General features: G+C 26.7%; 1 protein-coding gene across 1 annotated transcript in view; it reads left to right on the forward strand.

The window, feature by feature from the left end:
* The first annotated feature begins 1,275 nt into the window (after nt 1-1,275).
* The window catches only part of LOC129975626 (vam6/Vps39-like protein), a 32,988-nt gene continuing 9,079 nt past the window's right edge, over nt 1,276-25,184 (forward strand). Inside the window, exons 1-19 of the mRNA XM_056088707.1 lie at nt 1,276-1,515; nt 3,653-3,736; nt 4,539-4,606; nt 7,210-7,252; nt 11,571-11,671; nt 11,846-11,917; nt 13,835-13,879; nt 15,604-15,696; nt 17,171-17,351; nt 18,143-18,266; nt 18,525-18,642; nt 18,784-18,913; nt 19,990-20,132; nt 20,833-20,973; nt 21,070-21,211; nt 21,692-21,778; nt 22,399-22,472; nt 23,973-24,071; nt 24,814-24,931. Of these exons, the coding sequence (XP_055944682.1) occupies nt 1,437-1,515; nt 3,653-3,736; nt 4,539-4,606; nt 7,210-7,252; nt 11,571-11,671; nt 11,846-11,917; nt 13,835-13,879; nt 15,604-15,696; nt 17,171-17,351; nt 18,143-18,266; nt 18,525-18,642; nt 18,784-18,913; nt 19,990-20,132; nt 20,833-20,973; nt 21,070-21,211; nt 21,692-21,778; nt 22,399-22,472; nt 23,973-24,071; nt 24,814-24,931 (1,942 nt within the window). The 5' untranslated portion in view covers nt 1,276-1,436. The remainder of the gene's footprint in view (nt 1,516-3,652; nt 3,737-4,538; nt 4,607-7,209; nt 7,253-11,570; nt 11,672-11,845; nt 11,918-13,834; nt 13,880-15,603; nt 15,697-17,170; nt 17,352-18,142; nt 18,267-18,524; nt 18,643-18,783; nt 18,914-19,989; nt 20,133-20,832; nt 20,974-21,069; nt 21,212-21,691; nt 21,779-22,398; nt 22,473-23,972; nt 24,072-24,813; nt 24,932-25,184) is intronic.

The raw sequence follows: 25,184 nt of genomic DNA on the forward strand, positions 1-25,184 counted from the left end.
AAATTTAGAGATAAGTGCCTAAAATATTACAAGCAAATAATTCTGAAATCACCGATTTTTAATAGAAAGTAACTTTATATTTAAAAAATACACATTCAAAAAGCATTCATCAGAATTAGCAAAAAGATACAACCAAAGTATTCAGGCAAATTCTCCTTCAGCTTGATATCGTGAGATTTCGAATTACTGTTAATAAGGGCCAATGGAATTTTTTTATAATTAGTAAAACTGTTTTACAAATAAATGACAACTGATTTAAATCTGAAGCATTTCAAAACTTGGTACATTTTATAATAGCTTTTTTTTCTTTTTTTTCTCTGTCTTCTTCCCAGTTAGAATGCAATATGAACGCATTTATTTTTCCCTCGCAACTTTTTTAAGGCTCTTTTTGGCCAACCTCAAAAGTTCGAGTAGTGTTCTTGAATGATAACATAAATCGTTAAAATTTACTTTCCTTTGAGTTATGATGTATACACAATCAATTCTACAAGAGAATTATTTATATTGCTATTAATCTATTAATTTCAAATTTATTGTCTTAAATTATTATAACCAATCCCAGTTTTAAATTGAAATCAAATAAAAATAAATCCAATTGCAAAACACGAAAATCTTTTGCTAAGTTTAAAATGGCTTACAATATGTTTTAAAAATGAGAATGCTTACCTTCACTCACGCAGCGTCAAATACCCAGGAGTTGCTGATAAATTTACGTCAGTCAGTCGATATAGATATTAATGTAACTCTAAAATTTCGAAATTTTTAAACTGCAGCTAGCAGTTTCGTCACGATCTCTTTCTCTGTGGGTTTCAGTTCAAAAATAATCGAAGAACCTGAACCTAAACTGAAAGTAGAAAGATACATTCAGTTCCCGGTTTCAGTTCCGAGTCACGATAAGAATTCGTTCTTGTGTTTAATTTTTTTAATAAAATATTTCTTAAGTTCTCTTTGAATTTCTGATGCAAAGATAAATGTCCGTAGAATTTGCAAATTAAATTAGCTATTCTTTTTTATACTGCTTAACTGATGATTAAGATAAAACATTTTACTTCAGCCTACCTTTAATGATGGAACATTTTACTTCAGCCTAGCTTTAATGACGGAACATTTTATTTCAGCCTAGAGAATAATGATGGAAAGATAATATATATATTTTTTAGAATATTAGCCTTTGAAACAATCATACTAGCAATTTTTAATTCCTATATCTTATATCACATATCGTTGTGACTGGTGGTTATCCAATGTTTTGTTTACAGATCAAGGATAAATAAATACTTCTACTTCCAACCATCAGCTGAAAATCATGAATCACAATTTCAAAACAATGTGTAAATGCCTATTTTTATAGGATACTAATGTAATTTTAAAATTCGCTGACGTATTTTTAATTTTTATTTTCGTAGGAAATATATATATTTATATTTTATTCTAAAATGCATGAGGCCTATGATGTTATTCCAATAGTCCAAAAATTGCCTCCTGGACTTTCGATTGAAACTATATCTGCCTATGGTAAGATATAATATTTCAAAACTTATTTTCTTTAGAAATTCTTTAACACTTTTTAAAGCTAGATTTACTACCTCTCTGCGTATTTTCATGTTTTTGTTTCTTAGTGTATGTCTCCAATTTTAATTAATTCAAATTCATTACAGAGATTGTCATCGTTAGAAATTATTAATTTAAATTATTTTGTGATATTTCATTCGACATGGTCATCGCTATAATATACACATCTTAGTGTTAGAAGCTTTTATAATCAAACTTCCATTCCCTAATAATCGAAATGTTTTTAATCTGCTGAAAAGGATGTGAATTTCTGTACGAAAATGACGTGCGACTGTCGCGAAAGCTTGTTGAATTCTTGCCAAAGAATAATTTAAGAAATTCCTTATGATTGATATTTGTATAATTTTAAAGCATATTATAAATTATATACTTTTTGGTCTAATATCACATTTTGATTTCATCTTTACATTATAGGACTTTTATTTAGACATGAATGCAACTGTTCCATTCCTCCTAAACCTCCCTTATAGGAAGAATATATGTTATAAGCGTCAGTTTTTGTTTTATTAAGTGCTTGCAATATTATCATCAACATTGGAGGCTTGAAAGCATGATCTAAACAATTATTTGAAATGTTTTTTTGTGCTGTTCCAGTTACCAAACCCTTTTGGAATTCATAAAGCATTATATGTTGAAAAAGAGCCTTTTCATTGTCTATTTATAAAAATTTGTCTAGTTCAAAAATCAATCTACCCTATCATTAAATGCTTAAAGACAAAAGATACTTTTATCTTTCAAATGTAAGGAACACAGGCAGACAAAGAATCATCATTTCCCTATAAAATGCACTCTGATATTATGTATGGAAATCGAGTATGAGCTTTTGTTATGACTTAATATTTTTGCTCAAAAGTTCTCCAGATTGAACTTTAGTATTTGCGAAGATTGAACTTTGGTAAATGGTGACAAAATAGAAAGACAGTTTGTTTTTAACACAAATATTAAAAAATGGTGCATTTAAACCATTTTATCTGTTGTAAAAAGGAAAAAATAAATGAAATGGTACTTGATAGAATATAAATACATATGCAAATAAAATTATTTAAAAAATAGACATGTAAAATATTTTGTTTAAAATAATATAAAAATTAATTTAATAATCCAGAAATAATATTTATGACTTTTGGTTTCAATTCGTGCATTTTCAGAAATTCTATTTCTTTCTTATAAAAATTAAATGATAATGTTATAGTTGTGAGTGGGCCTTAATTATCTCTTGACAAGCAATATTTCCAGATACAGTCTGTCACTAGGAGGCCCTTGGAACAATATTGTGCATATGACCTCACTTTTGCCAACACTACTTTTAAATAGAATAAAACCTGTGACTACAAGAAATAATTATAACTGTATTAACTAACAGTATGTTTGCTTGCCTTATTAACCCATTTGGTGTCCCTCGGGGAGGGGACCTCAAAATGAGGATGAGATGCTTCCAGCATGGTGGTTGGATCTCGCCACCCTGGAGGGTACACTAATAGGTGGGGGATCTGGCTCCTCCCATCGATCACAGGACGTACTTCCTTCGGGGAGGGTTGTACCATGGCCGGTGACGGCCCTTAGGACTCAACCACAGTTCCTGCCAATTGCTGTTGCGGCGGTCCGGTCATTCAGTTTTATGGTTTAAGTCTGTGTGCCTTAGGGCGGGTTGGAGAGTTAGATGGTTGACTTAACCCATTTGGCTTGTTTGTCCTGGTCATCCTGTTTAATTCTTGTGTTGAACAAATTTTATATTAAAGTAAAAAAAAAAATTTTACCCACCTGATTTCTTAGTATCTAAGTGAGATATGTACTAATATCTTAGTTTTGATGCTTTATTAAAAAGATTAGCTGTTTTTCTTCTCAGTTGCGTAAATCCTTTTTTAATATCTTGCATTTTATATGTATTCAAAAAGTTAATCATAGAAATTATTTCATGAAAACTCTGACAAATTTTAATATTTTGAGAAATCTTAAGAAATAATTTGTTAGGTATCACGGCTTAAGTGATTATTGTGCATTATTAAATGTATATTTACGCGCATTTGTTTAATAATTGCGATGTAAACACAGTTATAAATAATCATATTTTCTCCCTTAGATGATTACTTGTTGGTTGGTACTAAATCTGGCACTTTACTTTTATATCAGTTGGTTCCATCTACCAAGCCTGGACCCAAGCCAGGTATTAATTTTTTTTAATAAGTGAAATTTTATATATATTATATGGATGTGATAAATTATTTTTAGGTTAACATAATAGTTGAATTTCTACTTCTGATCTATTCATAAATTAATAAATTTTTTAATCCTGTTAAAAATAAATTGATTTTATTCTCAGAATTTGAGCTTTAAATTAGATTTTTTATTATTACTATTATTATTTAGAAAATCATAAATCTGACACTGTGCTGTAAAATCCTGATAAATCTGTTTTCCATTTTGGTTAATGAAATCTTTTTATGACTTATTTTTTACATCATGTGACTGTGTATGAGATTGAATCTTTTACTTTAAATATATCAAATTACTAATATATGTGAAGAAATTTGTACCAGAAAAGGAACTTTTCTGACAATGAATATTTTTACAATATTAAAAGAGGCATTGAGCATTGATGATTGTACTCACTTCTACTTCAGATTTTTGTATGTATTAATAGTTTGATTACTAATTGTATGTATTGTTAAATATTGTATTTATTAATAATTTGGTTTTAAAATAATTTGTTTAGCATTCAAAATTATTTAAAGCTCATAATTAACGAATAACAAATTAATTAACCTAATTTACTTTATTGTGTATTGTTATATTGTGTTTATGTATTGTTAAATATTATATATATTAATAATTTGGTTTTAAAATAATTTGTTTAGCATTCAAAATTATTTAAAGCTCATATTTAATGAATAACAAATTAATTAACCTAATTTACTTTCTTAATACAGTTATTTTTAAATTGTTCTTATTTATGACTTTTTTCATAGGCTCTTTTCAGTATGAAGTAAAGTTGCTGAGATCAAATAAAGCTTTCTCAAAGAAATCAATTACACAGGTATTATAACATTGTACTTTTTTCCTTTTGATTTATTATAATGTAAAAGGTAAAAGTATATTATTATTGGTTTCTTTAAAATGTCTTTTTAAAATGCGTGCAGAATTATTTATGTGGTTATTAATTCTTCATGATTTAATATGCTCTTTCAATTCCATAAGAATCTGACTCAACATCTTTTTAATTGATTGTTAATGTAGTAATCAGTATTATTTACTATTTAGAATTATTAGGCTATAATTTAAAATATATAATAAAATATTGATAAAAAAAGGGGAATATTTTCATAATTATTTCCTGTCTTTATTATTTGCTTTTGTATTTATATGAAGTACTCTGAATTATCCTGTATAATACTGTGAAAAAATGCTTGACCATTACTTAGTTTCTTTAAGGCAGGGGATTATCCACAAGAAGAAAGGGGGGTAGGAATGGAGGGTTGTGGAATGAATTGGTATTTTGTTGTATTATGTTCTAATCAATGCTCTTAATTCAATTATTGTAGCTAATCTTGAGCTTTATGCTTAATTATCCTCACAAAAAGGAAATCTGTTGGTGAGATTTGGTAATTGGAAGAGAATTCATTACCATCTATTCTCTAGAATTTCACTAAGATAAACATCATTATAGTATGTGGAGATAATTCTGAATCTTTTTTCTTAATCTTATATTATTTATTTATTTTGAATTGTAAAGAAAGAAGATCCAATTAATTAATCCACTTGCTGACAAAATATCATACACCGTTAGTGCCTGATAAATTTATATGGCATTTTACTATAAAAATAGGATTTTTAATTGTCCACTAAATGTAATTAGATTAATTTATGGAGCTATTGAAAAAGACCATCTTGATGTTAAAAAATGGGTGGGGAAATGTTAACTACATTTCATTTCATGAAATGTAGTTAACATTTCTGAAATCATGAAATTTCTGATACCAGACAAAACTGCATGTATCTGTTTACTAATATTTGGTTTTCAAGAACTGAACTGCGAAAAACTTCTCTAAATGCAGATCTTTAATGCGGAAAACTCAATTCAAAGTTGCTCTGCCCTTCTTTTAATACTAATTGTTGAAAATAACCTCTTTGATCTCAACCATTGTTAATGGTTCATCTCTTCTCTCCTTAGTAAGCAGGTTCAATTAAGCATTACATATGTCACATTTTTTTAAAAATTACAAAGTTTTATATATAATAGACAACTGAAATGAATATTTTAAAAATTATTTTTCTGTCTAAAAATTTATTAAAATGTAAATAAATATCAGGTTTAAAAATTATATTTCAATCAAAGTAAAATTGGATATGGTTTGCTTAGAATTTGATATATGATTGTTAATAACCGCTTATATATTGCTTTATGTTTATAAATGTATTAATTGGCACTTTGTTTATAACTATTACTATTCAGTATAAAATTTATATTTGATAATATAATGCTGAAAAGTGATTTGCTTTATTTCTAAAAGATTTTTAGTTTTCTAATTGAAATTCATGATATAGGTCAGCATTTGCTATTAAAGATAGTATTATTAATAAAGGAAAATGGATACTACAGAGTTATGGAATGTGGAAAAAACAATTTGTTTTCAATCAAATATAATTCAAGAATGGGATTATACTTACTTGTTCCATATATTTTAAGAATGCTCCTTTTGAAAAAGTAGCTAAAAAAAGCTCATAAAATTCCTTAGAACCAACATTAATTATAACATGCTTTGGCTGAAATCTCCTAACCCTGTGTGCTGAAACACTATAGGAAAGGAATTTAAAGAACAATTAGGTAGCTATAGGAAATTATTAAAGAGTAATGCGGTAAAGTTTATATGGAGGAATGAATCCCAATGCTCCAATGATTTTTGTCTTAACAGTTGCACAGGCCGGTAAACAAAGATTTAAAAAAAAATGTAGTGCTATAGTTGTATTGACCATGAGCAAAATTCAATTTGATTTAGAAAACTTTGAAATCCATCATTAATTTTTTCTGAAATTATTATTTTATTAATTTTTTTTAATTACATGTATTTTTCAGTATGCCGTATGAACAAAAATACATCAAAATCGGGCTATGTTTTCATACCATATTTTTATGAAACATTATATTGGACTTACTTTTAATATTACATATCATCTCTAACATTACAAAAAGCTATTAATTAAATATGCCATAAATCGAGATTATTATCGACTTAAGATTTATGGGCAACACTCAAAAGTGCTAGCTAATGGATTGCAAATATATTTTATTTTTAGCATACAATCTTTTGCACTGTGAGTGGCAATATTGTAACCTACTTTTCAGGATTTATCCATCTTTTATTTAACGTTGTTGATATTTCAGATTTCTTATACATTTTAAAATTGGAAACTGTCAAGATATGGAAGCCAATTCCAATTACTTAGAAGAAGCTGTTTTTTAAAAGAAAGAATAGTATTATCAAAATTGAGCAAAAAGTGTGGATCCCCCGTATTTTATACATATATATAATATTGTTTACTTTCCATAGTTACTTATAAGTATATCGATTCTTTGATTTTGTCAGCCAATAAATACCTTATTGTAAAATTTATATTTAGTAATGGTTTTATTTTTTGCAGCTTCAAGTGATTCCTGATTTTCAAATGCTAATATGTCTTGCAGGTTAGAAGTTTTAATATTTGCATATATCTGTGTTAAAATATATATTTACATTTTTAATTTAACATTGACATTTTCATTACTATTATTATTATTATGAAAGCTCCTATTAATATGTATTTATTGGGAACTTGCATTAAATTCAAAGTATCAAGACGCTATAAAATATGTATGGGCATTAAGATCCACTTAGAATAAAACATAGTGAGCTTGAAGGAAGAGCATTTCATAAAATTTTATCATCATTGTATATAAAACTGTCACATCTATTAACAGTTACTGAAATGCAAACTATTAGTAAGCAATAATTTATTTAAATTTTTTTTCCCTATCTGTCAAAATACTACTTAAAAAACCAGTTTTTATTTTTGGCAACATGCTTTCAGATATTGCAGAAACTTAGTGTCTCTCCCTTGCTGATTTTCTCATAATATTTAGATAAAAATCAATATAAAATGCTAGATTAATATATTCTGTTTTGTTATAAAAAATTGCATTTAATTTATTTAATACTGATTTAGCATTAATTTTTCAGATAGAGCAGAAAAAAAATTATTGGGTTTTTACTTTTTTCCTGATGTATTCTAAGATGTGAATAGCTTAATCAGTCCTTATTGTATTATATTTAAAGGCAATCATTTACATTTGTATAATTTCAACTCAGTTGTCACAATTGTGTATACAGTTTTTTTTTTTTTTTTTTTTTTTTTTAACTGACGTTATTGAGAGACCTCTGTAGCTTGAGCTATCAGCCACAAACCCATCAAATTTTGTATGTGGACTTTTGATGACATGGGAAAAATTAATCCATGAAAAAAAAATTTAGTTCAAAAAGTTGCCGATAGGAGGAATGTGGCGCTTTTGATCTAAATTAAGTTTAACTGCATGATAAAATTTTAAAAAGCTACAGTAGACAGATAAATGAATAGCAAAGAATTAATTTTTCCACAAATGTGCTTTATTTAAAAAAATAACTTCTTACGAATTTTAAAAAAAAGGAGATTTTATTTGGTTTCCTTTTTATACTTTGTTCTTTTGTTTTTATTCAGTAGAATCGCTTTCCCGGGGAAGATATCGGCTATTTTCAATATGATCATTTTTTTGAATAAAGCATTGCATTCTGTACACCGCACTCTACAGCTGAATGCAACATTTCAGGAGGCGTGTTCATAACAGTCCGTGTTACGTTTTCTTTTAAAACTGATAAGTTTGAGACTCCACCAAGATAAATCTTCAATTCTAAATAACCCCACAGAAAAAAGTCATGGGGTTAGATCCAGGGAGCAAGGTGGCCATGCAACACGAAAGCAGCAACTAATGACTCTTTTTTCTGTAAATTGATGACGCAACAGTCACTCTACGTATGTACCAATATGTGGTGGTGCTCCACAATTTTCACAACTTCATATCCCAGAACTTCAATAATTTGCTGAAGTTGTGGGATAACAAAACTACTCAGCATATCATGATATCTTTGAGCGTTTACGAACAGGTCTGCGGTCCTGCTTGAGTAATAGTTTCAAAAAAGTATGGTCCGATGATAAAATCTGCTGTAAAACCACACCAAACAGTTACTCTTCGAGAATGGAGGGGGGATTTCTTGAAATGCATGGTCTTGTTCAAATGCCCAAATTCTAGAATTATGAGTGTTAACAGTCCCAGTCAAATAAAAATGGACCTCAACACTTCAGAGAATTGTCCAAGGCCAAGCCTAATCGACCTCCATCCTGGCAAGAAATGTCAAAGCAAAGGTTAATCAAAGATCATAATCTGTAGGTTTTAATTCAGGCAAAATGCTAATTTTATATGGATAAGATTGAAAATTTTTTCTTTAAACTTTCCATATTGTTGAAGCGGTAGTTGTTCCAGTTGTCAGGCAATTCAGCGTGTATTTTTATGCAGTGCTCGCCTGATTTCTTTCAACGATTGCAGTCGCAACATCTCCGATACCGGTTTCTGTCCTCTACCAGGCCGAGTTGCAAAAGAACCTATTTTTTCAAATTTTTTAATCATTGCTTTCACTGTATTAATTGATAGAGGTCCTTTATGTAAATTGTTTCAACTTCTAAATTCGCGAAGAGTGGCCGCTGCATTGGATTAATTGAGATAAAAGAGCTTCACAAGTAATGCATGCTGAGTGCATTACTTGTGAAGCTGTACTGTAAATTACTGAGCTGCTAAAGTGAGATGCATTTTACAAATCAACTGATACTTGAAATGATTTTCAATGTCCTGCTTCTTATTTATAACACAAAATACTGGTGCTGGTGTCGACTACGTAAGCTTGATTTTGCATTTTTCAACTTTTCCCTGTGTTTTATGCAAAATTTTGGCTGTCTTAAAGTGTAAGGCGCCACATTTTCCCCTATCAGCAACTTTTAGAACTAAATTTATTTATTTTTCGCGGGGTCCCCCCCCCCATGTCGTCAGTAGTGCCCATGCAAAATTTGGTGGCTTTGCGGCTGCTAGTTCAAGCTGCAGAAGTCTCTGAGTATTGTCAGATTTTAAAAAAAACACCCTGTATTTATACATATATAACTAAAGCAAAAACCTTACTTTTATTTCCTTTATTTATTACAAAAATGAGAAAACACGATATGTTTTCATACCTCTTATAAAATATGTCATTGATGAATTGAATTTAAAATTAACTCGTGTAGAATAGATATGTAGATGTGTAAGACTAGTTGCAAAATTGCATTTCTTTTATGAAAATTTGCCAGCTGAGAGCTAAAAGTAAGTTCACAGGAAATAAATCATGAAAGATTCATTATGGATTAAGATTTTTTTTTTTTTTAAGTTTTTGATACAATAGTTATTTTTTTTATCATAATAAATATTTGTGTGTAATACTTTAATACATTATATATATTTCCTAATTTGCCCAATAATATCTTTTTTGGAGATATTATTATGATATAAATTTCAAATAAAAATATACTGTTTTTATCACTACTTCATCAGAATATAAAAAAATTACATAATGAATTTATGTGATAGCAATTTAAATTTCTACTCATATTAAAATATATGAGTAGTAAGTTGATTTTATAATTCATTTGTGGTCAAATAATTTGCTTCAGTCAACATTTTGTTAATTAATACTAATTTCATGCAGCATTAAAGAAAAATGTTTTATCATTATTTTATTTTAAATTTTTTATTTATTTATTTTTAAATGTCAAATATACTTTTAAGTAAATGTTATAAGATATATTTTGATTTTATTCAATGGAATTTAGGAAAATTTTAAATAATTTTTGTTATAAATATGTTAGATACTGCAATGATTTTCTAGACATAAATTCATCACATTTGTATAGATTTTCATCAATCATGATATCTTGGACCCCAAACCAACCTCATTCAGAAATTTTGAATAAATGTGAAAGGAAAAAATGCTTGTAAGGAAGGTGAAAACTAGGGCTGAATTCAAATATAGACAATTGAGCTTAAAGAAGATTGAAGTTTTTGTATACCCATAATTCTTTTATGTTTGAAAATAAAGCAATAAATCAAATCAAGCAAATTGTTTCTTCATCTTAACAATTATCTCTTTAACTAAAAGGCAAATGGACCATGCAGTTCAAGGGGATGTAAATTTTTATACCCTCCTTAACTATCCTAGATTCAATAAAAAATGATAATTCAAAACAGATAAATTATAGCTCCATGATAACAAACAAATTTTAGATTGAAAGATTTTCACTATCTGTTGTACTTTAGAAATTAAAGGCTAAAAAGAGATTTTAAGAAAATGTATTGATAATGCCAGTATGAGGATAGTGACAATTTTCTCCAATGTTAAATAACAGAATAATTATCAATTTAAGAATTCTTTCACCTTCAGGGAAAAAAGGAAAAAAAAAACTTATTTTTTATTGCTAAGGTATAAAAAAATATGAAAGAACCAAATTTGTAATATTTTATTAAAACAATATAACTCCACCGTACTTCTCTATGCAAAAAATATTGAACATTTACATTATATTATATTTGAAGCCCCAAATCTTTAATACAACTATAAAAAGAAAACTGGTGGATAATATTTATGAAACCAAATAACTAAACATAATTTTACTTGAGTTTATTAAGTGTTCATTCTTAAAAATAATTTTATTTCACTTAGTTTAGTTTCTTAAAACTAGTTTATAATTTTGAATAAATAAGAAGCAAAATAAATTTGTAACCTAATCGTTTTTATCACATACTTCATTAATAAATTATATATAATATAATTTTGATTTATAATTAATAAAATAATACTAATATATAATTTTAAGGAAAAAAACCATATTAATATATTTATATATTTTTGTAGATTCTATAGTTACAGCTTTTGACCTAAGCCAATTCAGCCTACAACCTATTGTAACACTTCCCAAGACAAAAGGTGCACATTATTTTACTGTTAGTGTTCAGGTAAGTGATTTTGAAGAAAAATAAACTCAGTTTAGTTGCTCTTTTCTCCTTGTTCAGCTTCATATTTGTTTAAATGTCTTGCATACAAAATGAAAATTTAAAAATGTTTTGATTGAGTATTGAAGTTTGAAATTTGAAGCTGCAAATTATTTATTAATTATATTTTATTTCCAGAAACATAAAACCCTTACTGGTGAAGTCAAGCTTTCTTTTAGGTTGTGTGTTGCTGTTAAGAAAAAATTGCAGGTACTTTGTTGCACTGAAGCATGTCTTTTAATATAGTATATGAATTGCTATATAATTTCTATGATTTTTAGTTATTTGAGTTTATTATTTTTAAGGAATTAAGTTTTGAGTTTCCATGAAGCAGTGTCGAATTAGTGAAAAAGAAGTTACTGAAATTTCTTGATAATTTTCAGTAATATGTATTTGCAATGCAAAGAAACAAAAGTGAAATTTCTGTTAGTTTAAATCTAAAATTCTGCTGTTTTGAAAGTTTATTAGACTTTTGGAATTCATTGATTTTGTTTTTTCCCCTCTAAGAGACTTGGAATAATTAAAATCTTTCATTGCATTTTTTATAAGTAAAATATATATTTATACATGCATTGAAACGTTTTTATAAATTTATTTAAGCATGTTCTGTAATTTATTTTTTCTTATTTCAAGTGGTTTTTATTCCTGTGTTCTCATCGTTTCAAGAAGAAAAGATATATAATAAGCAAAAAATAATTCTCATATTTAAAATTTTAGTTTGCATTTTTATTAAAAAGAAAACTATTGTCTTAAAATACAGTTTTGAACTCAGATTTGTATGGTTTTGTTATACAATTTTCTGAATCTGGTATGAGATTTATATATATATATAATGACTACAAGGAGTGTTCAAATGAAAAGGTATGAAATGACACTGTGGGTATAAATGAAGACGTTTTTCAAAGTATACACCATAGGGCTGAGCACAACGATCCCATTGATTAACAAGCTGAGGGATTCCTTGTTCCCAGAATTCCTGTGGCTGTGACGGGATTCAGTCCTTCACAGTGTCCTTGAGTTCGCCGTCCTAGTTGAAGTGCTTCCCTTTCAGATGTTTCTTCAGGAGACCAAACACATAAAAATCGCAGGGTGATATGTCCGGGTTGTAGGGTGGATGGTCGATCTGCTCCCATTTGGACTTGACCAGTTCTGCATGTGTGACCCTAGAGACGTATGGACGTGCTTTATCATAGAACAGAGCCACACCCTCTGTGAGTAGGCCCAGTCTTTTGTTCTTGATGGACCTGCGTAGTCTTCAAAGTGTCTCACTGTACACATCAGAGTTAATGGTTCTTCTGTGCTCGAGATATTCAACAAGATATGTCAATTAGATGGCGCTCTTTATAAGAGCCTCTGTTCTCTCTTGCACATGCGGGCACCCTCACATGCTTCGATCTATGTCGGAGACTCCAATCAATCCCTAGATATCTCGCTATGTTCTCCCATAGGAACATAGGCAAATAAGTTAACTGTTACATTGTTACGTTTTTTTGTACGTTTTCATTTGAACACCCCTTGTATATTGTCTCTATTGATTCTATGACTAAATTGAAATTGACAGGAAAAATTATGCATCTTTTTCGCATGTTTATTAGAAAAAGTATTCTTCTAAAAAAATAGTTTTTAATATGGAATAATTTCAGTTTGTATTGTAGCTTTATATATTTATCCTGTATTAAATTATTTATAGTGACTATATTAGTACTGAATATGTTTTATAAAAATTGATTTTAAAAATTGTGCATAAACAAGATGCGATATTTAAAAATTTAGCTCCATTATTGCTTTTGATGTTTTTGCTATCATAATATATTTGCCTGCAAATTTTGTGTTTGAATTGACTTATTGTTGTGGAAAATTGCATTTGCTTTGCAAAAGGTATGCTCTGTGTCTGATCATGAATCTTATTTAAATGTCTTTTTTTTTCCCTTCTGAATTCAAAATAACTTTCATCAAGAAAAGTAATAATTGATTTTGCTTCAATTTAATATATAAACGATGAAATATGTTTGGTAAAATAGTGTCCCCCCCCTCTCAAAAAAAAGATTTTGTAATTCTTTCTGTATTTTAATTTTTTTATATACTGATTTTTTTTTTTTTTTTTTTTTTTTTTTTTTTTTTTTACAGTTGTATTACTGGAAACCTAAGGATTTAAAATTTCTTGAGTTCAGTGTAAGTATGATATAGGTTTTTATTTTTTCATCATTCTTTAAATTATTATGTTAGTAATATCCACACCCTAATAAATTATTAGCCTTCAGTGTCAAAAATTTGACAGTGATGCTTCTAGATAGAAGCATTATTTTCTATTTTGCTAGTCATTTTCATGATGAAAAGTTTTGCAGCATGAAGTAAAATAAAGATATGCTATGCATTTTAAAGTTTTGAAGTAAAATGATAGGCAAATGAAGTAAAGTGGTAGGCAAAGATATAGGTTCCTTGTCATCTAAGTTATTGTTTTCAAATTCCTTTCAGTTTTTAGACAAGTGCAATGAGATATTTTATTTTGAAGAATTACAGATAAGGATTTTATAGCTATTGCACAATTCAGTATTTATTGAAAAAAAATAATAAGATAAATATTATAAAAATAATATAAAAACATAGATTTGTTATATGGTTTATATTACTGAAAAGCTTTGAAGTTCTTAAGCAAATGCCAAAGGTTTGTATCAGTTAGAAAGAAGAGCTAAAAGTTTTTCTCTGCATTTTACACATATTTGATGCAAAAAATACTGCTTTATAATAGAAAGTAAGAACTCGAAATTTGATTTTTTTTTTTTTTTTATTATTATTATTATTATATTGGTGGGTATTTTATTATATTGGTCATCTTTTAATCGCATATATTTTTCACCTGCTTTTATCAGTGTTGCATTATTATTATGTATGCTTCTTTGCAAACAGATGCTTTTTTAAAAAGTTGAAATAGAACTATGACATCATAGCTGTTATTTTATCTCAAAATCGGTCGAGCTCTAAAACTTTGTTTGCCAGCTAGAAAAATTGAAAATGAAAGTTTTAAAAAAATTATTATTATATATATAGAGAGAGAGGGGGGGGAGGGATAAATGTATAAGGTGGGATAGAGACTGATAGAGAAGTCTCGTGATTGTTTTAAAGTGGTTAATGTCTTAAATTAATTGATAAATAATAAAATTAATTGATAAATAAATTTCTTAAATAATGACTTAAAAAATAATAATGTTCTCACATGATAACTTGAAATTTGCGATCGTAGATTTCATTTTATTTATTTTTCTTCAAAAAAGTGCTTTTTTCTTTCCTCTTATGTTATTAGAATTTTAAAATGCAAATTATTTTAAATAATATTAACCATTACTCGAAGGATTATTATTTTTGAAAAATATTAATCATTACAGTAATTACAGTTATGTCCTATAGTTTGGGTTACTTACTATTGCTCTTTGAAATTGCTTTTTAAAAACTTATTTTTTAAAATTTTTAAATGACTTTTCTCCTCAAATTTGTATGAATTCTAATCAGTATCTTTCTAAATTGGATTATGCTTGCAATCACTGAAATGATATGATAAACATTTCTTTTGTCTTCAGTCACTTCAGAAGTAATTTTCAGCTCTACAATTTGATCTTAAACTATTTTATGAAATTGATTTTTTCCTTATTTGTTTATTAAATTGTGAAAAGTTTTCAACTGTGTCTAATGCATGCTGATTATTTTCTTGTAACGATATAAAAATTACTTTTCTATATTAAAAAAGTTCATTTTCACTTTTAATAGCCTGGATGATATTTAAAATAAATTCATTCTAACCTTTAGTGATCCCACCTCACATCAGTTGTATAGAAATGTATTAATGCATTCTATAAACTATTCTTTGGCATGTTCTTATTCTAAATGTTTTTAATTTACAGCAAGATTTAAGCTTAAGAGATGTGCCTAGAACTATTGTTTGGTGTGGTGAATCTTTATGCATTGGATATAAAGCAGAATATTCATTAATGAAGGTAATTTTTCATCCTTTATTTTTGGTTTATTAATTTATGAAACAAATAGAAAATGCTATTAAAAGTTTAAAACGATTAATTTATTTGTATTTTTTTATTATAAAGAAAATTTATCTATCTTTTAATAATAACATTTTCGTACTGATAATGATGTAATATTTATGAATGCTGCTACATAAAACCTAACTATATTATAGATCATATTCATAGTATATGGTAAGTTTCTAATTCCTATTAGTCAGATCCTATATAGTTAGTTCTCTAATATATATTGAAGTGCCAAAACATTATGATCACCCCTGCATTCTTCTAAATGATGTGAAGGGCATGTGATTAAATGTGAATGGTATTTAAGCGTTGCTGGAGAATATAAGGAATCATTCTTGCACTTTTGCGAAAAATGGAAAATACTGCTGATCTAAGTGAATTTGGTAAAGGACAGATTGTAATGGCTCGAAGATTCAGAATGAGTATCTCCGAAACTGCATGATTGGTAAGTTGTTAATGATCTGCTGTGGTTTGTATTTATGCAAATTGGATGAATGATGGTGAAACTAGTAGTAGACACTAAGGTATTGGATACCTATGCATCATAAAAGAAACAGAATATCAGAGATTGCCTTGTTTAGTAAAGCAAAATTGCAATCCAATGCAATGCAGGTCCAAGGACAAGTGTTTCTGAGCATACAATAAGACTAGAACATGTGTTTCTAAAAGGACACTTTTCAATCTGGACTGCTTAACAAATATCCCACTTGTATGCTTCTGTTGACTAAGCATCAGCTAAGTTTCTAAACTTTGAATCTGAGTAATGTTATTTTCTGAATTGTCATTATTCATTAAACCAGTTTATTGTAATTTGTAAAAAATCGAATCATTAAATGAAAGTGTGGATTCATTTGTCTGCCTATCTTTGCTAATTCATGTGGTTATCTTATTTCTGTTCATTCACTTCAGTTCTAGATTTTGAGCTAAGAATGCATACAATTTTCAAATCTAATTCATTAAGCTTAGTTAAACTTTTTCCAAAGGATATTTCTTGTCTAAAATTTTACATTTTTTTAAATGGTTATGGTTTTACTTTTAAATTTATAATTATTTTAAATTGCTCTTGCTTTTTGGAGTTAATACTCATTACCTTTATTTGGTGGATTATGTCTCAAAATGGCTTATGTCAATAAATTGTTATTAAATCCAAACTGCTATGAAATACTAGAATATTTTTACTTTGTTATACCATTATAATATTTACTAACTGGATGCTCTCCATAAATAGTGTAATAGAAATTTTTTTAGAAAGTTCTACAGACATAACCAATTAATCTGCATATTTGGTATATAGTTATTCCTTGACTGATACATTTATTATAAAATAATTTCAAAATTTTAATTCGAAGTTTCAAATTATAGTTTTGGCTGTTTCTTTTTTATATCAAATTATATCTTAAAAGTTTAATATGATTATTTTTTTTAGGTTACTGGAGATCCCAAAGATCTTTTCCCAACTGGTGGAAAACAGCAGGAACCTTTAGTAGCTCTTCTGCCTAATAATCAACTTGCAGTAGGAAGTGATGAGCAAACTATTTTAATTGATTCTGAAGGAAACCCTACAATGAAATATTCTATTAAATGGTCTGAAGTCCCTATAGCCTTGGGTAAGAAATTGATTTTTTTTTTAATGCCAGTATGTTTTTTTAAAAATATTTCTTAAGAATTTTGCTAATGAAGACTAACTGTAACCAAACTATATTTCAGATATTAAATTTTTAAAAAGTTTGTAATGCAACTTTAACTCTATCCATTATATTTTTGCAGCTTTATATGCATTTGCTCTTGTGTTAACAAAAAAGATCTTGTATTATTATCTAAATTTTGTTATAAAACCTGTTACTAATGCAACAACATGTGGAAATCATGTAAATTTTAAAAATAGTATAGTGTTTGTAATGGCTTGTAAGTTGATGACATTGAATGAAGTTAATATTTTAAAGTAACTTTCATCACAGATAAATTGATATAGGGCTGCTTGGTCCCCATATTCTGCAATAGAAAAGTGTTACTGTTTGTGTGATTTGTTAGTCATTAAGCTTCTTTGAGGGAAGGGGACGCGTGCATAATTTTTGCATATAATTTTAATTCAAAGCTTTAAACAGGAAAATTATATCATTAGACGATATCAAACTGTAATCAGTAAAAAATGTACTTTCTTTAAAGCATTTGTTATATTAATAAATCAAGCAGCATTTGATTTTAAATATTACACCCAGAAATACTGAATTTAAGAATGTGTAATATAATACAATCTATTATATTACACATTCATTATCTTCCTTTAGCATTTTTAAAATTAGATTAGCCTTATGTTAAACTATTGAAATTTATTTTTAAATATAATTTTTTATGCAAACTGCAGAATTTTTTTAAAATATTCATTTGTTTATTTTAGTTCATGATTCACCTTATCTGATAGCTGTGTTGCCAAATTCAGTGGAAATTCGTCCTATTGAGCCAAGAATACATGTTCAAAGTATTGATCTACAAAAAGCAAAGACCATTGTCACCAGCAAGCAGTAATGCCCTTGTTTTCTATAATAGTAAAATTCTTTTTTCTTTTTTTTTATGTTATGCAATTATTTAAATAAAGTATTTTTTTCTGATTTTTTTTTTTTTTTTTTTTTTTTTTTTTATTGATACTTATTAGTATTCCTTTCAAACGTATTAACTCTCTATTCACTAACTGTAATAACAGCTTATGAATTTCTAGCATGGATATTTTTATATTAATTATTTAAAAGCATAGATAATAATTTCTTCTGTCTCTTTTGCAGTGGCTGGGTGTTTGTAGCTTCAAACTCTGATGTATGGTTGTTGCATGCCGTGAGCTTCCCTGAACAAATTTCTCAACTATTGGCACAAAAGCAATTTGAGTTAGCTTTGCGCATGGCTGTATGTATAAAATTTAATATTTCAATCTATAAGTTTTTAAAATTATTTTATTAGTAGCAGTATTTATTTTTGTAATTACATTTTTATTGGTTAAGTATTTTTAGAATGATGTTTTCTGAACTAAGAAAGTATGCTTTTCAGGATATGACAAATGAATCCGAATTGGAAAAACAGCAAGTAATACAACGAATTGAAAATTTGAATGCATTTTACTTATTTTGCAAGCAGAATTTTAAAGATGCAATGGATCTGTTTTTGAAGCTTGAAACAGGTAATCAATTTCATTTCTGATTACTAATTTGCAGTTAAATACTTCTTTGTAGATATATTTAAAATTAGTATATAAATGGTTCCTTAAATTTCCTATACTTACAATTATAATTGCAGAAATATTGTACAAGCTCATCTGTTGATAAAGAATTTTTCCATCTATATATTTTAAGTTTCATGTAAGTAATAAAAATCAAAATATAGGAATGAAGTGATAGAAATAAGTAACAAATGAAAGTGAATTTATTTAAATATGTTTATTTGTAAAATTGCAACAGAGTTTTTAAATTGAGGTGAATTTCTCAGTCATTTGTACTTCCTGACACTGAAATATTCAGCCAAAAAGTCCTCTTTGTCAATGTTTCTGTTATTCCAAGGTTTATATATGCTACTTCTTTTGTGGTCAGATCACGCAGTTTCAAGAAATATATTTTGGAAAGTCTAAATTATGTATTTTTATTTAGTCTTAGTTGCTTTAATTTAAAAAAAAAAAAAAGGAATATACTTGTGAGTAGTTTTTATTAAAAAGAAATTCAATTTAAGAAATGCATGGTTAATTTCTTTCTTAATCCTAGAAAACTGAACTTTAGGCTATACCATGAATTATAGAACTGTTTTACTGCATTTTATAATAATTTATTTATTTTTAATAGATTACTTTTCATTTTAATGTTTTTCTATTGTATTGAGATCTGTGGAAAAAAAAAAGAATATAAAATAAAAGGTTGTTTTTTTTTTCCATTAATAATTTGATTCAGAAGCTTGTAAATATTATATCTGTTTATGCTCCTGTACAGATCTCCTTTTATTGAGCTTATTATTGGCATTATAGTGTATTTTTTTAAATTCTTAAATATTTTTCTCTTTTTTTATAAAGAAAATTGAAAGAATCATGGAAATCTTTATTTTTTTTAATGCTTTTTGCCACTTGCACTTCTTATTAAATTTTTCTTTCTAAAATTCATATGTTTCACTTTAATAAATATGATATATACCTATTAAAAAATGACATACATAATCAAGCTATTTACAGCATTTCATAATTACTTTGCATGCAAACTTTTCTCATTTTTTCAGATCCTTCTCATGTTATTGGATTGTTCCCAAATTTGCTACCTGATGAATTTCGAAGCAGTCTCGAGTATCCTGACAGACTCCCAAATCTTCAGGGAACAGAATTAGAAAATGGACTGTTAGCTTTGACTGATTATTTGATTGAAGTATGCCACATAAAGTCGTTTATTTTACTGATATATGGAAGCTTGTAGAGCTAGCTGCTTATAAAATTAATAAGTATTAATTATTATGACTTGAACTTTTTTTATGAAAAAAATTTGACTTTTTAATAGACGATAGAAGATATATTTGTAATAATCTTATATATTATTGTTGAACTGGAACCAGAAATTGTTTGTTGGAAACACAGTTTTAAAAAATAATTTTTATTGTAAAGTATGTAACATTGATATCAAAATAGTCATTTTGAATTAAAATGCAACGATAAAAGTTACTTTGGACTCATTTAATTTTAATGCTCCATTCAATCAACTGTTCTGATTTGATATTTTTTTGAAAGGAGAAAAAAGCAAAAAACTCTTAAAGTAAATAAACTTTTTTTTATTTTGCATATAATCAGAAGTTTTTAATGTGAAGAATATTTCACCTATATTATTTGAGAAAAAGTGCTCGTGCATGTGAGGCTTCTACTTTTAAATTCTATATTTATGACAAAAAAAAAAAAAAAAAAAAAACTAGTTTTGATGCTTGAAAAATTAAACTTTGCTTATTATTAAGGTTAATATTTTGCCTTTGTTAGCCACATTTTATTGAAACTGTTTTGTTTTGTTTAATGATTTCAGTGAAATATAAAAAGCATTTTTATCATTCTTTTTATTAATATTGAAAACATCTTATGCATAGGTTAGACATCGATTGAAATCGGACAACACTGGTAATATTCCATCCATGACTGCTATAATGGAAGCTGGTAAGACAAAAATTCGTTCTAAAAAACAGCTACTACAAATAATTGATACTACACTGTTAAAGTGTTATCTTCAGGTACTATTTTTTTTTATTTATTTTTTTTTCAATAACGGCTTTTTAATAAATATTTTCCTTGATTTAAAACTGAAAGAAAATCTTTTTATATTTTAGACAAATGATGCTCTTGTAGCATCATTACTAAGGGTGAAAGATAATTACTGTCATATTGATGAATCTGAAAGGGCCTTAAAGCAACATCAGAAATACAGTGAACTTATTATATTGTACAACAAAAAAGGAATGCATAGAAAAGGTAGAATATTTTTAAATATCACAAAGCATTTATCTTTCTTATATGTGGTACATGGCTTTTTTTTTAATTACATCCCCAAGCTTTTCTTAAGTAGTATTTTAGCTCAATTTTTATTTTATAGATGTTTTATCTCAATTCATCAATTTATAGCAACTGCCTTTCATTTAAAAATGCCTGTAATAAAATATATTTGATTGTTAATAGCTTTTTTTTTTTAACTTTGACAAAATTTACCTAAATGATTTTTTTTAAATTTAATTCTTGATACTTATTTTGAATTATGAATATTTTTTCCACAAATTCTGTGTGTATTAATGTAAGATTGATTTTAAGAATCTGAAATTATGTAGACTTTTTTTCTTAGGCAACTTATATTGTATTTTGTACATATGAGTCTGCAGAATATAAATTTTGTCTTAATTTTGTGCTGCTGTGTAAATTTATCTTTAAAGTGGTCTAATGTATTTTCTTATATTTTAGCACTGGAACTTTTAATGCGTCAAGCTAAAAAATCTGATTCTCCATTAAAAGGGCATGAAAGGACTATTTCATATTTACAGCATCTAGGTATTTAAGAGTTTTGTAGTTAATAAAATTACTATATTTTTAAAAAATATTTGAAACTGCTGTCAGTCATCAAAATTAATTTATTGTAAAATACTTAAAGAAAAATAGTAAGTAACCTTTTAAATTATATTCTGATGAGTTGAAAAATAACCCTTTATTTAAACTTAATATGTAATATTTAAATTATTAAAAACCAAGTAATCATGCTATAGGTCAGTAAAATTAACAGTGATGAAATATAAATTATACAATATTTTTATGAAATAAAATTATTTTTAGTTTTAGCTTTAAATGGCACTATAGATTAATCCTTATATTCTAATTTGTAATGAATTTACTATTATGGCTTATCTGTTTTGCAATAGTTAACTGCTGTAATTAAAAATAATGGTTTATCCACTATTAATTAAATTTTTTAAAAAACAATTATTCAAATAGTCATGCTTTATTTTCTGTTTTAAGATGAATAGTGAAAAAATTTCAAATATTAATAAAGCTTTGTTAAAATCTGAAAATGAACATATTTCCATAAAAAGTTTTGAAAGTTGGATTTTTTTTTTTTTTTTTTTTTTTTCACATTTATGCTCAAATAATTAAGAATATTTTCTTTTGAATTGTAGGTGTTGAGCATTTAGACTTGATTTTCGAGTTTGCCAAATGGGTGTTGAAGGAACATCCTGAAGATGGACTGAAGGTATAAAATTAGATTTTCTTCCCTTCCGCTTCTATAGTTTGAAGTACAACATTGATACTTTGCTAATATCGAAAGAATGTGAAGTTTAAGAATTTTTCTGCTTTATATATGTATATAACTAGTAAACTTGACTAGGTGGTTCACCAAACTATTGGTTGTATTCCATTCTAATTGTTTAGATATAATTTTGTCCTTTATTCCAAAAAATTGTCAGATATAAAAACTTCTTTTTTTTTTTTTTTTTTTTTTTTTGTCTTCTATTATAGCCATGTATCTATTTCATTGTGTGCATGAGCCTTTATGAAGACCAGTCCCATGGCATCAGATCACTATTAAAAATTGAAATTTGACTATGAGTATCATTTACTGTTGAATATGTCATTTTATTTGGGTATTTTATAAAGTTGCATCAGTTTATGATGATAAAAATACAAATATATGGATTTTCAGAATAAAATATTTTTTTCTGAGTTTTTGATGTGATTTGTTAAGTTTTCTTCTATTAAAGTATAAACAATTAGCAGTCTGTTAAAGTTTGCAGTTAATTCCTTTAAGTAAGATAACTCTAATTGAAGACAAAAAAGAAATGAGAAATGTAAAAAATGAAAATGTTGGAAAATTGAAAAAAAAAAAAAAAAAATGTTGGGTTAGTTCATAAAAACTTCAAACTAGAAACCTCTTCATATGATCTTGTGAATTATTTAGACATCAGGCACTTTGTTTTGTTTTGTTTTGTTTACTACATTTTAAAAATTTCTAATTTCACACATTTTGTAAAGGGGAATTTGATTTTCATTGGATCACATATATTGTTTAACACTTCTAGTCTCAAATTATAGATTGATTGCTAATTAATTTATATTAGCCATATAACCATTAAAAAGAATGGATAATTTGATTTGATTTAATTTTCAATACCTTTGTGTTTGTGTATATATATATAGAGAGAGAGAGACAAAGCTTTTATAATAATAAATTCCTTTTGTTAACTGAAAACACACTAATATTTTATTGAAAACATTTAGCATGTGTAAAAGTCTTCTGTAAAGTGTTTCATTAAATGCATTGTAGTTGGGGTTTTTTCCAGCTATTAATAAAACATTTATATTTTTAACAAGTTATTCTTTTATTGAATGTTTTAACTTTCTAATTGTTCTTTAAAATTAGCATTACATTTTATATAAATTCAATGTCTTGTAGATGTCATTTTTCCTTCAACAGTATATTTATGAATTTTTTTAGCATTACCATTCAATATAAAAATCAGCTAGGCAAAGAATTTTTCAAATGTTTAAATTTTTACTTATTCTGAAAATAATGTATATTAAATGAATATAACTGCTAAAATTGAGTCTGATTTGATTTATATTATTTATAATGTTTGATTTTGTGTTTGCAAATTTTATTGCTTCTTTTCTTCTTAATTTATGCTAATGAAATAATGAAGTCTTTGAAATTGTTTTACTTCTTGGAAATTATTTGTTAATATTTTAATTTTAGATATTTGCTGAAGATTTGGCTGAAACAGAACATTTGCCACGACAACAAGTATTAACTTATTTATCTGAGACTGAACCAGATTTAGTAATACCTTATTTGGTGAGCTTATGTTGATGCTTATTTTTTCTGTATTAGGAATTATATTGATTTACAATTTGCCATATTTTAATTTGTATTGTCAAAATTAATTTAAAAAATTTTATATATATTCTGTCGTTTACTTTCAGACTGTATGCAATGTTCAGAAAAAAATAGTAGAGCAACAATTGTATGAAATATATATATATATATTAGATTTATATTTAATCTTATTAGCATTATTTTCAGTATATTATTTAATTAATATCAAAATTTTTGGAACTTAGGATTTAAAATTGATTTGCTGAAGACTTGGTTTTATTCAAATAAATTGTATATTTTTATTATTTTTTTAATTCATATTGTAATTAGTTTGTCTTTTCTTTCTATCAACTAATTGTAAGTTGTGAAAGAATGACATTCAAAGAGAAATGAATAGAAATACTCATGGTAATCCTGTTAGATTGTCCCTTATTGCATTGACTGTCCCTTATTGCATTAGTAATATTAATACCTTGAAACAACAGAGGAGAATATAAATCTCAACCTTGAATGTTTTTCGTTATCTTGTTGTGTCAAAATTGAAAAAGAGTATCTATAAAAATCCTAGTCATACTAGGCATATTTTTTAATGTAACACCATATAATAATTAGTTTCCAAACAGTTAAAAATTCTCATCTGTCCTATATCTATGTTAATCCCATATCTATTATATTATTGTGAAATTTATAAATTTTGTTTTATTGCAATTATTTTTTGTAGGAGTTTATTATACATAAATGGGATGATGAAACTCCTAATTTCCACAACACTCTAGTCAACAAATATTGTGAAAAAATTCTATTTTTGCTAACAGATTATAGACATTCATTACCAGAAGGTAAATATAAACTGTCTGTTATTTTTTATGAAACATTTGCTGAGAAAATAATCTTTAAAAATTATCTGTGAGCTGAACTATAAATTTTTAGAAATTGAAGCTTCTGTTTTATTAAAACGAATGAATTGTCATTGTATAAGTTTTACATGATGTTTTTGACATGTTTTACATGAGACATGCATGAGTTTTAAAACATTCTATTATTTTGTTAATTAAGTTTTTAAAAGAAAATACAATTATCATATCTCATATA

The sequence above is a fragment of the Argiope bruennichi genome, chromosome 7, assembly GCF_947563725.1.
Source record: "Argiope bruennichi chromosome 7, qqArgBrue1.1, whole genome shotgun sequence".
Lineage (NCBI taxonomy): Eukaryota > Metazoa > Arthropoda > Arachnida > Araneae > Araneidae > Argiope > Argiope bruennichi.